This window comes from Lampetra planeri, chromosome 1 (genome assembly GCF_965212315.1).
Source record: "Lampetra planeri chromosome 1, kcLamPlan1.2.h2, whole genome shotgun sequence".
Lineage (NCBI taxonomy): Eukaryota > Metazoa > Chordata > Hyperoartia > Petromyzontiformes > Petromyzontidae > Lampetra > Lampetra planeri.
The window spans coordinates 726177-741583 of record NC_136107.1 but is presented as its reverse complement, the minus strand read 5'-3'; the positions used below and the strand labels follow the sequence as shown (position 1 = coordinate 741583).

At 61.2% G+C, this 15407-nt stretch overlaps 1 protein-coding gene across 1 annotated transcript in view; it reads right to left on the bottom strand.

Moving 5' to 3' along the window:
• LOC144721340 (protein FAM171A1-like) overlaps positions 1 to 15407 on the bottom strand; it is a 36813-nt gene that overhangs the window by 15836 nt on the left and 5570 nt on the right. Inside the window, exons 3-5 of the mRNA XM_078598931.1 lie at positions 10431 to 10523; positions 8116 to 8274; positions 7173 to 7349 (exon numbers count right to left, since the gene is read on the bottom strand). Of these exons, the coding sequence (XP_078455057.1) occupies positions 7173 to 7349; positions 8116 to 8274; positions 10431 to 10523 (429 nt within the window). The remainder of the gene's footprint in view (positions 1 to 7172; positions 7350 to 8115; positions 8275 to 10430; positions 10524 to 15407) is intronic.

Below are 15407 nucleotides of genomic sequence, written 5' to 3'. Positions count from 1 at the left end.
TGTCCCCCACCCCTAAATCTGAAACAAAACCAAAGAACGAGATTCTGCGTCCGCTTCAATGCACAGCTGCTTCTGATTCATCGGCGGGACGCAAAGTTACTTTTGCTCCAACTCATCGCGGCCGTAAACAAAAAAACGCACGAAGGCGCGTCCGTCACGGTAGTAGCACGCACAGGCACTCGTGTGTACGTGTGTGTGTGTGCACGCGTGCACACACAAACACGACTCCGTCACGCGTCCCGCAGCGCGAGTCCACTGCGGCACCGCAGAAGACGCGTCGACACTCAATCGTTGGCCACAACTACGGACCGTACAGCAAACCATTGATGCTGTGCACTCCTTCGGTGGAGGAGGAAGAGCGAAATACCCAAACGGTCTTCTTGGGGCCGCCTCGTCGTGGCAAGAAGCCCGCAACGTTGGCACCGAGCTCCTGAACGTATTGCTGCCATACGCAGGAGCAGCACAGAATTGTTTAAACATCCTAGATCGTGACAACAACAACAACAACAGTGCAGGGCCCGACTGAACATATCGCATGGCCTCAGTGTGCCTTCCCGGGTAAATGAGTAAATGTTGTTGTTGTGGTTGCCGCGTATTAACGAGTCGTCGTTGTCACCTTGACGCGACAGACAACGATCGAGCGGCCCTCGACAGACGCTCATTTGCATTTGACCGGCGATCGCGAGGAGCCGCCCTTCGCTCATTGGGCAACGCAGCCGGAGCTCCACCACCCAGCCGGAGCTCCACCACCCAGCCGGAGCTCCACCACCCAGGCGGAGCTCCACCACCCAGCCGGAGCTCCACCACCCAGCCGGAGCTCTATCACCCAGCCGGAGCTCCACCACCCAGCCGGAGCTCCACCACCCAGCCGACAGCTCCACTACCCAGCCGACAGCTCCACTACCCAGCCGACAGCTCCACTACCCAGCCGACAGCTCCACTACCCAGCCGGCAGCTCCACCACCCAGCTGGAGCTCCACCACCCAGCTGGAGCTCCACCACCCAGCTGGAGCTCCACCACCGAGCTGGAGCTCCACCACCCAGCTGGAGCTCCACCACCCAGCCGTCCGCTCGGCCTCGGCTCAGAACGCCGGCAACGGAGTGAGCGAGAGCGGCGCACGAATCGCCGCCGCAGCCCGAACCCTCGCGCCAGGCACCCCGCCGCGTACACTTCGCTGGAGATGTGCCGACGCAGCAGCCCTTTTATTACCTTGCCCGCTGCGCATCGCATCGAGGAGGGAAATAAATCAATCGCGCCGGTCCAGCCGTTAATTAGCACACCCCCCCCCCCGCCGCTTCCTGTGGATTGCAAGCAGTCCCCGTGAGAAGGGCTCGGGATCTTCATCCCCGTCGCTGCTCCCCGTCGTCCCCGCCGCGTCCCCCGGATGTGGAGGACCACGTCGCCCCACGTCGCCCCACGACTCCCGCTCGGCGCATTTCACGCCCGAGTTCAAATGACCTCATCCACCTGCACCCGGATGCAGCGGCAGCGGGCGTCGTGCGGCGCTGGAAATTGGAATTCCATCAACGGCCTCTCTGCCCACTGGATGGGAGGGAGGCTGGCGCGTGCGTGCGGGTGGGAGGGTGGGTTGGGTGGGTGGGTGGGGAGACGGGGCGAGCGAGGCTGCGGGTATTACTCTCTGGCGCGCAAAATCTACGACTCCGCAGCGCAGAGGCAGACGAGGAGACGCATCGCTCTCCCAATGCGCATCGAGGGGGCTGGGCTTTGCAGCGAGCGGATGCCCTTCTCATCGCGCAGTTCGTGCAGAGTGGCTGGCTACGACGATGATGATGACACGAGAGCAGTTCACGCAAATCACTCGCTCACTTTAAACGAATGCACTGTACATATAGTTCGTTTGGCTATTAGGAAAAGATTTCTGTCCATCAGCCTGAGCCAATAAACCAAAACGATCAACTGCTTCACCGATACCGGGTGTGGCGGTGTGCTACTGACCTGGCACAACCCCAGTTCCACTCCGAGTCGCGGCTATAGCTGACCGTGCGCGAACACTGCGGCAATTGGCATCTTCACCAAATGAGGTGCTCCTCTAGGTCAACTCGGCCTTTACCAACCCACACTGACCAGCGTGACGAGTGACTCGTACACGTCCATCTCTACTTGCGCGGTTATTTTTCTCTCTGTCGCTCCAATGTCTGTCTGCTTCATGATTGCACTGGACAGTACTTGGTTTTAGTGTTTTATTGCTTTCGTCATGTTGGATTGCCCAGGTCACGCTTGCAAATGAGACTCGTCCTGTTCTCTTGATCGCTCGCGTGGTTAAACAATAATCGACTTGAACACGAACTCGATGTAGAGTCAGATATTTGCACAACTGATATTGGATTGACAAATGGCTATCACTTGTTTTTTTATTCTATAATTGTCACGAAAACCTTATGTTGCCTCCATCAGTGCGGTGACTTCCATCCACGCAGAGTGGATAAGTGAACTTTCAAAGCCTGGGCTTCTTGCTCTCACAACACCTAATCCCGCACACGCGCGGCACGCGGCTACAGACGCCGGGGCAGCCATCGAAAGGGCAACGACCATCGGTGAGCCAGCGGCCCCGCGCTGCGAGCCAGCGGCCCCGCGCTCTGAGCCAGCGGCCCCGCGCTCTGAGCCAGTGGCCCCTCGCTGCGAGCCAGAGGCCCCGCGCTCCGAGCCAGCGGCCCCGCGTTGCGAGCCAGTGGGCCCGCGCTCTGAGCCAGTGGCCCCTCGCTGCGAGCCAGAGGCCCCGCGCTCCGAGCCAGCGACCCCGCGCTCCGAGCCAGTGGGCCCGCGCTCTGAGCCAGTGGCCCCTCGCTGCGAGCCAGCGGCCCCTCGCTCCGAGCCAGCGGCCCCGCGTTGCACGACGCACGCGCCGAAACCCAGCGCAGGCGACGGAACCCCTCACTTCGTGCAGGGCCGATGAGCTGGCAAAGGCCGCAGCAGCCGGTGTTGAAGTGCTGAGAGGCCACGACAACAAAGTCTCACGGTTCAGATATTCTCCACTGTTATTGGTCGCGAGCGGCAATCAAACTCGGGTCGCAGGGTTCGTAGCCGCTTGTGCTGCCGCTCTCTCCCAAGCGCAGCGGGCAAGCGAGCGGTGGGCCCGAGTCGCGAGCCGGGCGCCGTGACCCCAGACCGTCTCCCGGCAGCTGACACAACACGGGGAAGGCCGGCACCGCGCGTGTCCGAAACGTCAGACTCGTCGACAAAATCCACAACAGCTGCTGCTGCCCAAACTCGGCACCGCGCACAAGTTCAGCCCTCCGCCCGTCTCTTCACAAACTTCACAAACTTGTGAACACAGAGAGACGCCAAAGTGGCAGGAAATTGCCAAAGAGCGATTTGTGATGAAAGCCCGTCAAGACGGGAGCTCCATCCCGTCCTGAGCGTGACCCAACCGCAAAGTTCTCAATAAAACGCCGAGAATTATTTCAAAGCAGACACTGATGAGGGCTGTACCCGCCCAGCGAGACAGGAGGTTTTAAGCAAAAGATGCCAATTGGCTGCTGAAATTCGCATTTCAAATACCGTTTTACCAAAACTCTCTACCACCCCCCCACGCCCACCCACACCTAAAAACCCTGCCCCGTGTGGAACAAACAACACTGCCAAATATAGTCAGACATTACAAGTCGAGTCAAACATCACAAGTACAGCCAAGCTTTACAGCCACAGTGCACACCACTCCCCACCACCACCGTGGCCACGAGTTGACGTCTGTGACCCGCAGAACAAACCGCGAACTCACCACCGCGCCCTCGCCACTGCTCGTCCGTCCGACGCGAAGCCCGAAGCCCTCTCCCCCCCCCCACTACCGACTCGGCCACATTCGCTCTCGGGGCCGCGCGCGGCGGCCACTTCACTGCGGCTCGACCCCGCGTCCCCGCAGCATCGCCGCGGGTCGCGGCGCTCCTCCCGCTCGCTCCGCGGGGAGGCCGCGGCGGAGCGCGCGCGGGGGGACAGCGCTCGCTCGGGAGCCGCACTCGCTCTGCCGCGCTCGCCGCCGCCTCCTCCTCCGCCTTTGTGCGCTCCCTCGTCCCGTGGCGGGGGAGGGGGACACGGAGGAAGAGGGGGGGGGTGAGGCAGTGGGGCATGGAGGAGAGGGAGCGGGGCCGGGAGGAGAGGGGTGGGAGCCTTGCGTTGCGATGGGTCTTCCCCCCCCCCCACCGCTGCTCTACCGCCTCCACCACCACCCTCCCCTCCCCACGAACAATGAGCAGCAGCAGCAGCTCAAGCGGCACCACGCGCTTCCTACGTCCACGAGGACAATGGAGGACGGGGGGGCGAGGGATGGGCAGGGGGGGAAGGGATGGGGATGGGCAGGGGGGGAAGGGATGGGGATGGGCAGGGGGGGAAGGGATGGGGATGGGCAGGGGGGGAAGGGATGGGGATGGGCAGGGGGCTGCAGGCGGCGGTGCACGGGCCGCCTGCTCGTCACCCTCGGCCCCCGTGCTTGGAGCCAGGCGCGCGGGCATCGAGTTGTCGCTTCAACTCCTCTGTGCGACAGCTTTCACTGAGACCCAACACAGACCCCGAGCACAACGCCACACTGCTGTTGCTACTACTACAACAACAGCGCTCAATTCAAGAAGAGCGTGACACGCTCTCATCTGTTACAACCTTCACGAGTGATGTTTGTTGCTGGCCACTGGGCGTATTGAGCCCCCCCCCAACCGTCAAAAAAACATTAAAACTCACCAAACAAAGCAATCAAATCCGCTGAGCACATTTGAACCACGGTCTTGTGACAGACGGGGAATGTGGCGGCGATGGACGTGGAACGAAACGGCGAATCCCTCCCGCGATCACCCTGGAAAACCTCGGGGGGGTCTCGGGGGTCTCGGGGGTCTCGGGGGGGTCTCGGGGGGGTCTCGGGGAGTCTCACGGCGTCAGCACTCGGCTGCCTTGATCCAAGCCTCAGTGCAAGCCCAGGGCGTACACACCATTGATATACATGTACAGGACGTTGGACTTCTTTCGCACCGTACAGTAGCCAACCATTGGTGTGCGTGCGGTGGGGTAAAGTGTGGACACTCCCCGCCCCTGTCACGACACCAAGCCGACACGTGCCTGCCAAAGTACCCCCTAGAAGAGCTCCCCAGAGGGGCTCCCCAGAGAGGCTCCCCAGAGGGGCTCCCCCTAGTGGAGGCTTCTGCCACCGGTGCCGTTCCGGGCTGCGCCTGCACCGTCTGGAACTCGATATCAGCCGGGGGGGGGGGGGGGCAACTCGGGGGGGGGGGGGCAACTCGGGGGGGGGGGGGCAACTCGCGGTGGTTCAGCCACACGAGCGAACGCGGAGGGGCCGAAGTCTGCAACCCTCCGTGGCGACTCCCCGTCCACGTGACAGTCAGCTGGTGGTGATTCCTCGTGGCCCACGTGCTCGACCCCCCCGCACCCCACGGGATCCGCAGCCCGCGCTGGGCGCCGCGAAGCCTCAAGAGAAACGCTTCGCGGCGTTGATCGGTCTCCGTATGCAGGCGCTGCCCGCGTTGATCGATAGACGGCGTCTCTCTCCTGTGCCTCCATCGCCCACCCGTCCCGTCCGCTCTGAGCCCAAAGTCACAACGGCCCCACGCGGCACCTCCATCCTCGGCTCCCAAGGTCCCCATCCCGTCCCCCTGCGTGCCAGGCTCCCACGCTCCCGCAGCACGCGGCCGTGTAAGAAGCGAGCAGGGCGAGCGTGAGACCCAGCGCGTCTGCGTGGACGTGCCGCCGCCCGGCAGGAGGTGCGAGTCTCCCGTGAGCCCTGTCCTGGACGCGCGGCTCACGGCCGCGACTCTTTAATCGGGCGGCGGGCGGCTTGGAGCGAACGAACACGGTCGGCTCCGTTGGGGGTCACCCTCCGACGGTCAATCGGCGACTCCCTCGCGGCGACTGCCCGAGGCGGATTTACGACGCGGTGACGGCCGCTGGCTTAGCGCTGTCTTAGTCTAATCTCGTTTAAGGCCGAGTTGACCTAGAGGAGCACCTCATTTGGTGAAGATGCCAATTGCCGCAGTGTTCGCGCACGGTCAGCTATCCCGCCCACGTGGTCAGGATCTCAGTGGAGCGAAGTTGATTTTATTCTTCAGTCGCTTTCACGGTCATCGAAAGTGGGAGGAATTGCACGCGACAAAGACAAAGATCCCCCGTATAGCCATCAACAGACTGTTGGGGCAAGTGCTGTTAGCTACCAATTACAAAGACAAAGACTCCCTGTATAGCCTTAACAGACTGTGGGGGCAAGTACTGTTAGGGGTGGGTGGCCAGCACAACGCCTGGCCGCCTTTGTCTCTCTAGTGGCGATGTTTTTACACACCGCATCAGGTACTCATTTGAGGCTGAGTCGACCTAGGGGAGGCCCAGAACCGGTTTCAGATAATCGTCACCGGTGTTGGCCGTGTGCGGGAATCGAAGTCGGGTCGCCAGGTTCGTAGTGCAGCGTGTAGCGCTAATCGCTACACTCCACGCACAGACACAGAGACACAGACACACACAGACACACACAGACACACACAGACACACACAGACACACACGCCTACAGTCCTACTGCACTCAGGCACCATCTTCCCTTCGTGACCAATGCCAGGAGCGGTGACCGAACCCCGGTCACGCTTCCCCTTCGACGACCGAATCTGGAGAATGGAGCGACGAGAAAACGCGAACCCCACGCCGCCCCTCGCCGGGATCGCACTCCTGGCCCCGACCTCGCCGTGCGAGAGGTGAGCCGCCGGCCCCACAGAGAAACCTCCTCCTGTCAATCAGCGCTGTCAATCAGCGCGCTCCACACCGCGCTCCACACCGCGCTCCACACCGCGCTCCGTGTTGAACCACCGCATGCCACGTGCGGTTGTCTCCGCCTGCACCGATGGGCAACGAGGGACGGCCCAGAGTTCGAATGTGGTTACCAGTCTCAACGAGTGGACCACACCGTCACACCGTCACACCGTGACACCGTTGTGCGCGAGGCTACGGGTGTCTTTGCGAGTCTACGGATCTCCCTGCGAGTCTACGGATCTCCCTGTGAGTCTGCGTCTCAAACCGTGAACCGCAGTGACGCCACCGTCCCATTCCATAATTCGCCGGCAGACTTTCAGAGATTCACCACGTGGCTTCTCCCGAAGCCGTCCCCTGGCTCACTCGCCAACCTCGACACGGACCCAGGACGCGAGGAAGGGAGGGAGGGAGGGCGACGCTCACCTACGCGGCGGTCGTAGTTCCAGGCCGGGACGGTGTCGAGCTCGCGCAGCGTGGAGCGAGGCGGCAAGGGGAGGCGCAGCTGCACGGGCCCCGCGGCCTCCACCTCGGCGCCCTCCTCCGTGGCCAGGCGGAGGCGCGCCGCCGACACCGGCTTCAGCTCCACGTGGCTGCCGTTACCTTGGCGGGGCGCGGCGCCGTGCGGTCGCAGGTCGACGGGGAATGAAAAAAACAGACAATGTTGAGAGGGCGGTGCCGCGGGCTCTCCGAGTTCGCCCCGCTCGGAGCGGCCTCCGCTCCGCCGAGCTCCGGAGGGCGAATGGTCCGCTCTGCCACGTCGACCGAACGCGCGTACCCACATTTCACCCCATCGCCGCCGCCGCCGCACGCAACCTGGCGATCGACTAACTGTGGCGTGCCCATTTCTACCGCCGGGTGGACAGAGGCGGGAGGGATTTGAGAAGCTCGGGCCAAAGTTTCAGCCGCCGCGCCGGAAGATCGGATCAAACCGTGACCTCCGCATTGCAAGTGCCGTACGCTCGCCGACACCATCGCTAAATATTCACGGAGGCAGCCGCCAACCCCAGACTGAACGTGTGCGATGCACGCCGCGGCACGGAGCGCGGTCTCTAGCCCTTACTCTCCACTCTGTCTCTCTGGCCTCTCTCTGCCTGCGTTAGCCCTGAAGAAGAGCCATTGCCTGAAATGTTGCGCATTAAAAAAAAATTTGCCTTTTGAAGGCCGCAGCGTTATTATTGACGAATGTGTTGCCAAACCGCCAAGTCCAGCGTGGGCTCCGCTTCAACACCCAAACTCGAGACATTCCACGGAGCGGGGATCCGCAAGAGACGCAGGCGGCCAGCGGCGGGCAGCAGCAGCAGCATCAGCAGCAGTTTGTTAAAGGCTACACGAGGGGGGGATGGGGGGGGTGCTTTGCCTTCTCTACCCGTGGCGTTGGCTTCGACTCCGAGCATGTGCGGGAAGCTGCGCAGCTCCCAGTCGGCGACGGCCACGGTGAGGAACGCCGAGAGCTGCCGGAGCGTCGCGTTCCCCGGCAGCTCCAGCGCCGCCACCGGCAGCTGCACGCTGGGCTGGAAGGCCGCGCCTGCACGCAGCAGCAGAAGCAGCAGCAGCAGCAGAAGCAGCAGTAGAAGCAGTAGAAGCAGCAGCAGAAGCAGCAGTAGAAGCAGCAACACAACAACAATAACATCACACCATGATCATCATTACCAGCATCATCAACAACAGCATCGTCGTCGTCGTCATCATCATCACCATAGCTAAACACACATCAGTGTGTAGCTATTGTCAGTGTGTAGCTATTGTCAGTGTGTAGCTATTGTCAGTGTGTAGCTATCGGTTTCGTCGTCGCGGGCGACCAGCACCCACGGCTGGCGCGACGAGGGACCGGTGCGGCCGCCAAGACGTTGAGGTGGCCGGGATCTCCGCGTCGCTCGAGCAATGGGGCGCCGTGTACAGCAGGGGGGCCTCAGCTGCGCCACGACGAACCTCACGCAACCGCTCCGTGCGGGATCCTACCACTCGTCGGCATCGACGCGGAGCAGCTAAACACGAGGGTCTCCAGTACCGCGTGCTAGCGAGCAAACTGCTACGACTATAAACAATTTTTTACTTTACCAGGCAAGGCCCACTGAGAGAGATCTGGGCACAAACGATAGGTCAACGAAGTGGCTTATCGTCGTGTGGAAATTCATCACAGCCAAATACTCTAAACGCGCGTTTCTTAACGGAGGGAAAAACCAGAGGACCTGGAGAAAAATCCACGCGACCACGGGGAGAAACAAGGAAACTCCAAATATACAGCAGCAGGGGTCACGGTCGGGATCGAACCCACGACCTCCTGCATACCAGGCGAGGTAGTCAACACCTCCTAGCCCCCGCGGCACCCCACCGAGAGTGGACATCGCCAGCCCGCCTGCGGTGCCAGCCCATCTCCAGCGGCGGCCTCCGCAGAGCGTGATGCCGCCACTGCCGCACCGGTCACGTCCACCCGGGGCGCTCGTCAAACTTCCGGGGGCCGGCACCGCGACACGAAACCCAGGTTCACTTCAGGCTAATCTCGACGACCAAAGCGCTTTGCCATGTGACCACCGTGCCGATTAACGGCTTTAAAATCAGGAAAAATAACCGCACAAAGAAGGCAATTAGGAAACGCGTTTTCATTCCAATTCAAGAATTTTTCTTTTTTTTGGTGTGTGTACATCTGCGGTGAACTTAGCGGCCTCTAGTGGCGGCAGAGGTCAAAAATAATGGACACAAACACACGCATCAAAAATAATCGGTGCTTATGTACGAGATTATATGCACGAACCGCAACTCACAAGAATGAATATTGAGATCAGATAATCTCGACTCGGAGCGGTCCCCACGAGTCCGTCAACCAAAGGGATGGAGCCCCTCGGAGCGGACGGTGGATGGGGGGGGGACTACTCTAGGGGCAGGTCGCCGCGTCTCGACCGCGCGGCAGCGGCAACAGCAGCGGCAGCGGCGCGATCTCCTCGAGCGGAGGTCAAAAACCTCGGCGGCGAGGTGCGGTGCCGGTGGGGGCATTGACGGCGTTGGCCACGACGCCGTCATCACCTCGGTCCGCGTGTTCGAAGGATAATCGGGGAACGCCAAGCACATCGTGCGTTATTGCGCAACGAGCGCGGACGCGCTCGGAGCAGCGCCAGCCGCGTCGTCCTGCCCGGTGCCCCTGCCGCTCTGCGAACGCGCGGGGAACGGACGTGAACCGCGCTTTAGCCGGCGCTTGCCGCGTACCCTTGGCCACGCCCGGTGCCGGCGAGCGAGACCCACTGCCGGGAGTGGGTCGGGCCGAGCTGGGTGCCACAGCGAGCGAGACGATCGCGCGGTCGCGCACGCACGGCGGGGAGATCGGCTGCTCGAGTTGACGGGCCGCTCTTTGTGGCAGATCACTCGGGGGCCCCAGAGCGACACAGACGACTTGTTCCCGCGACTATTTTCACGTTACCCGACTGGTGAAGTATTAGAACCGATAGCAATCGGCGGAGTGACCGATCATTACAGAAATCCGCGGGGACGTGGCGGAATTGTCCCACAGCCCTCTGCGTGATCCGGGGCCCATCGCGAATTCTTCAACATCCGAACAGCCCCCACCCCGCGCCCCCCACGCAGGGGCCCCAGGAATGTTTTTAGGAATCTCGAATTGGGGGACGGATTTCGAGAGTTCTGCTGTCCGGCTACAGACGCGAAGAACGACGGGGGACGGGCGGCACTTACTCTTCGTCTGTCCCGTCATGACGATCGTGTCATCGTACACGGTCAGCGACGCGGGCAGCTCCGGCAGCAGCTGGACGCTCAGCGACGAGAACACTGCACACGTGGGACACACGTGGGACACACGGGGACACACGTGGGACACACGTGGAACACACGTGGGACACACGTGGGACACACGTGGGACACACGGGGGACACACGGGGGACACACGGGGGACACACGTGGGACACACGTGGGACACACGTGGGACACACGTGGGACACACGGGGGACACACGGGGGACACACGGGGACACACGTGGGATACACGGGGACACACGTGGGACACACGGGGACACACGTGGGACACACGGGGACACACGTGGGACGCACCAAGACAGCTGCGTATTAACACCACCAAATAATCCTGCGAAGACTAACATCAGTCGGCATCGACGCGACCAAAATCTAACCCGTCACCTCCAAGCTCCACAGTGAACATTCCATCCATTCACTGAAAAACACACAAGTAGAGGACTCCATGCCGTGTACACGAGACACACTTCGTAATCAGCTGATGCAGATGCTATGGCGAGAGGTGGCGCAGCTTGGGGCGGCCATCATCTAGCAGTGGGTTGACCATGGCTGCTGCCGATGATGATACACACAACATACATAAAACATACATATAACATACATGTAACATACGCGTGCGTGTGTATTAGGTGACTGTGGCGCACGAATGGCGATGGTAAAATTCCGGGGATGATAAATCACTGGAGTAAAAAAATATAAAAATTGTCCCTGCGTAGTAAGTGTTATTTCCTAATTGCTTATGCCTCAAAAGTGCAGAAAATGGATATTATTCCCCACAAACTTTGCTTTTGTGACCAGGACAGTGATAGTTTGAAATTTACCTATTTTCAATGAGAAAACGTGGTGTGCATTTGTGTCTTTCCTTCACATAAAGTCCTGGTCACAAATCAAAGTTTGTGAGGCATACCCAATTATAAAATAACACTTACTACCCGGGAACGAAAAGTCGTGTTACAGAGTGTAACCACGGCGCGTTCGTGTCCGCACGCACATCCCCCGTGCTGCTCGCGACGATCACCTCGGGCCACACCAGGGCCCGGCTCGGCGGAGCGCGCGGCACCTGCGGCACCTGCGGCACCTGCGGCACCTGCGGCACCTGCGGCACCTGCGGCCGCCTCGTCCCAGGGTGCGGAGCGATGGACGGGGCCCCTCGGGGGGCCAGGCCGGCCGTTCTCAGGCCGCTCGGGGCGGTGCCGGTCGGCACAAGTGGCACCGCCACTGCCAACGCTACCGCGTGGGAGGTGATGGAGGGGGGGGGGGGGGTGATGGAGAGCGGGGGGGGGTGATGGAGGGGCGGATGGAGGGGGGGGTGATGGAGAGCAGGGGGGGGGGGGGTAATGGAGAGCGGGGAGGGGGATGGAGGGGGGGGTGATGGAGGGGGGGTTGATGGAGGGGGGGGTGATGGAGAGGGGGGGGGTGCGGCAGCTCCGGATGTGAATGGGAGTCGTGCCGGAATGGATTTTCCGGATGAGCACGCGACTTCATTTGTTTTTAAAGCTCTTCGTGTTGGCAGACTCGTGGTGCCAGGGTCCCCGGCTCACAAAGACAAAGATCCCCCATGTAGCCTTTAACGGACTGCAAGCGAGCACCTGTGAAGGCCGGTACGGCACACGAGGGAGTGGGTGGCCGGCACCACGCCCGGCCGCCTTTGTCTCCCGAGTGGCGACGAATACACATCGCCCGGGTACTCATTTGAGGCCGAGTCGACCTAGGGGAGGCCCAAGACCCAGTTCAAACATTCACCACTGTTGCCGGTCGTGAGTGGGAACTGAACTCGGCTCGCCGGGTTCTTAGCGCGCCGCGCCACCGCTCCCCAAATGCGCGCGGACACGCGCACCGATCATTGCTCCGGCAGTGCGTGTGCTGCACGAACCTTGGGGCTGACACGGAGACGATGAACACGGCCCCTGCGCAAGGATGGCACTCGCATTCACGAAGCCTCTCATCGTCTAAACAAAATATCAACTTTCGCTCCGTGACGTTCCGTCTGGCGCAGGCGGTGCCGCAGCGGTTGACGCCAACGTGCCCAGCGAGCCGAGTTCACATCCCGGCCACGCCTCAAGTCAGCGCTGCCGAGCGATTTCTGAACCGGTCCATCGCACAAAACCTCTCCCCCTCGCCACATTCAACCAGCCCCGCACGGAGCGGCGTGTTCACGTTCGGTGCAACAACCCTCAGGGCCTGTGCCACGGCTGGGGCCTTCGTCCAGCAGTGGATCGCCGAACGGCTGTAACGGGTACACGTGGTGGTCCCTATCACAACAACCCGGGCTAAGAGAATGTGAATGTTCACCGTAACGCACCGCACACACCGCACACTGGACACAGCGACAGCGCGCGCCACATGGCGCACTGCAGGGGACACGCGTGGGTTGGCGATAGAGTGGAATGGGTGGTGGTGTCTGGTGGTGTCTGGTGGTGGTGTCTGGTGGTGGTGGTGTCTGGTGGTGGTGGTGTCTGGTGGTGGTGGTGTCTGGTGGTGGTGGTGTCTGGTGGTGGTGTCTGGTGGTGGTGTCTGGTGGTGGTGTCTGGTGGTGGTGTCTGGAGGTGGTGTCTGGTGGTGGTGTCTGGTGGTGGTGTCTGGTGGTGGTGTCTGGTGGTGGTGTCTGGTGGTGGTGTCTGGTGGTGGTGTCTGGTGGTGGTGGTGTCTGGTGGTGGTGTCTGGTGGTGGTGTCTGGTGGTGGTGTCTGGTGGTGGTGGTAGTGGTGGTGGTGGTAGTGGTGGTGGTGGCGTCTGGTGGTGGTGGCGTCTGGTGGTGGTGGCGTCTGGTGGTGGTGGTGGTGGCGTCTGGTGGTGGTGGCGTCTGGTGGTGGTGATAGTGGTGGTGGTGGCGTCTGGTGGTGGTGGCGTCTGGTGGTGGTGGCGTCTGGTGGTGGTGGTGTCTGGTGGTGGTGGTAGTGGTGGTGGTGGTGTCTGGTGGTGGTGGTGGTGGTGGTAGTGGTGGTGGTGGCGTCTGGTGGTGGTGGCGTCTGGTGGTGGTGGTAGTGGTGGTGGTGGCGTCTGGTGGTGGTGGCGTCTGGTGGTGGTGGCGTCTGGTGGTGGTGGTAGTGGTGGTGGTGGCGTCTGGTGGTGGTGGCGTCTGGTGGTGGTGGCGTCTGGTGGTGGTGGCGTCTGGTGGTGGTGTCTGGTGGTGGTGTCTGGTGGTGGTGTCTGGTGGTGGTGTCTGGTGGTGGTGTCTGGTGGTGGTGGTGTCTGGTGGTGGTGTCTGGTGGTGGTGTCTGGTGGTGGTGTCTGGTGGTGGTGTCTGGTGGTGGTGTCTGGTGGTGGTGGTGGTGGTGGTAGTGGTGGTGGTGGCGTCTGGTGGTGGTGGCGTCTGGTGGTGGTGGCGTCTGGTGGTGGTGATAGTGGTGGTGGTGGCGTCTGGTGGTGGTGGCGTCTGGTGGTGGTGGCGTCTGGTGGTGGTGGCGTCTGGTGGTGGTGGTGTCTGGTGGTGGTGGTGGTGTCTGGTGGTGGTGGTGGTAGTGGTGGTGGTGGCGTCTGGTGGTGGTGGCGTCTGGTGGTGGTGGTAGTGGTGGTGGTGGCGTCTGGTGGTGGTGGCGTCTGGTGGTGGTGGCGTCTGGTGGTGGTGGTGTCTGGTGGTGGTGGTAGTGGTGGTGGTGGCGTCTGGTGGTGGTGTGTGTCTGGTGGTGGTGGTGACGAGGGCTCCAGGCAGCCAGAGCCGACGTCGTCCCCAGTTCGGGGCTCTTCGTCAACAAGTTCCGGGCGAGACATTCAAGGTGTTCAGTCGGGAAGGAAGAGGCCAGTGGGCCACGAAGCGGCGACACAGACAGACCCATGCCACTGTCATCATTTGGGGATGCTGCTGCTGCGTTGGCAGTGGTGCTGAACCAACATAGAGCACACTCCCACACACTCCCACACGCTCCCGCACGAAGATCCGCATCATGCCCACATCTTAGGGACCTTGAGGGGGACATATGGGCGCTCTTCTCGTGCCCCGTGCCACGAAGAAAGGGTCATTGCCCAAAACGTCGCCTCTTGCATGCTTCGTCTCTCCTGGTGGGGCCACACGGGGAGCTCTTACTGACGAACGTGTGGAGTCGTCTGTTTAGCATCATGCACACGACGCTCTCCGACAGCACGCCGCGAGCGTTCATTGCACAGCGGTGACGGCTTCAACAACGCGAGCCGAGTTCTCGGCTAAGCGCAAGCAGCGATCGGATAGGGGAGATGTGAATTATTAATCAGATTTCATATCAGAAACAATTTGGTCGAGACGGGTTTGAATTGCCATCGTAAAACGCATCAACGGCGGAGTCGATTCATGGGGAGAAACGGAGCCGCGGCGACTCGCGATCTACGTTCCACGTTCGACGACACGAGACACAAAACAAAATGAGCGTGACGGGCCGTGCAGTGGACTTGGAGAAGATGGAACTTGGAGAAGATGGGACTCGGAGAAGATGGGACTCGGAGAAGATGGGACTCGGAGAAGATGGGACTCGGAGAAGATGGGACTCGGAGAAGATGGGACTCGGAGAAGATGGGACTCGGAGAAGATGGGACTCGGAGAAGATGGGACTCGGAGAAGATGGGACTCGGAGAAGATGGGACTCGGAGAAGATGGGACTTGGAGAAGATGTACTTGGAGAAGATGGGACTCGGAGAAGATGGGACTCGGAGAAGATGGGACTCGGAGAAGATGGGACTAGGAGAAGATGGGACTTGGAGAAGATGGGACTTGGAGAAGATGTACTTGGAGAAGATGGGACTCGGAGAAGATGGGACTTGGAGAAGATGTACTTGGAGAAGATGGGACTTGGAGAAGATGGGACTCGGAGAAGATGGGACTCGGAGAAGATGGGACTCGGAGAAGATGGGACTCGGAGAAGATGGGACTCGGAGAAGATGGGACTCGGAGAAGATGGGACTCGGAGAAGATGGGACTTGGAGAAGATGGGACT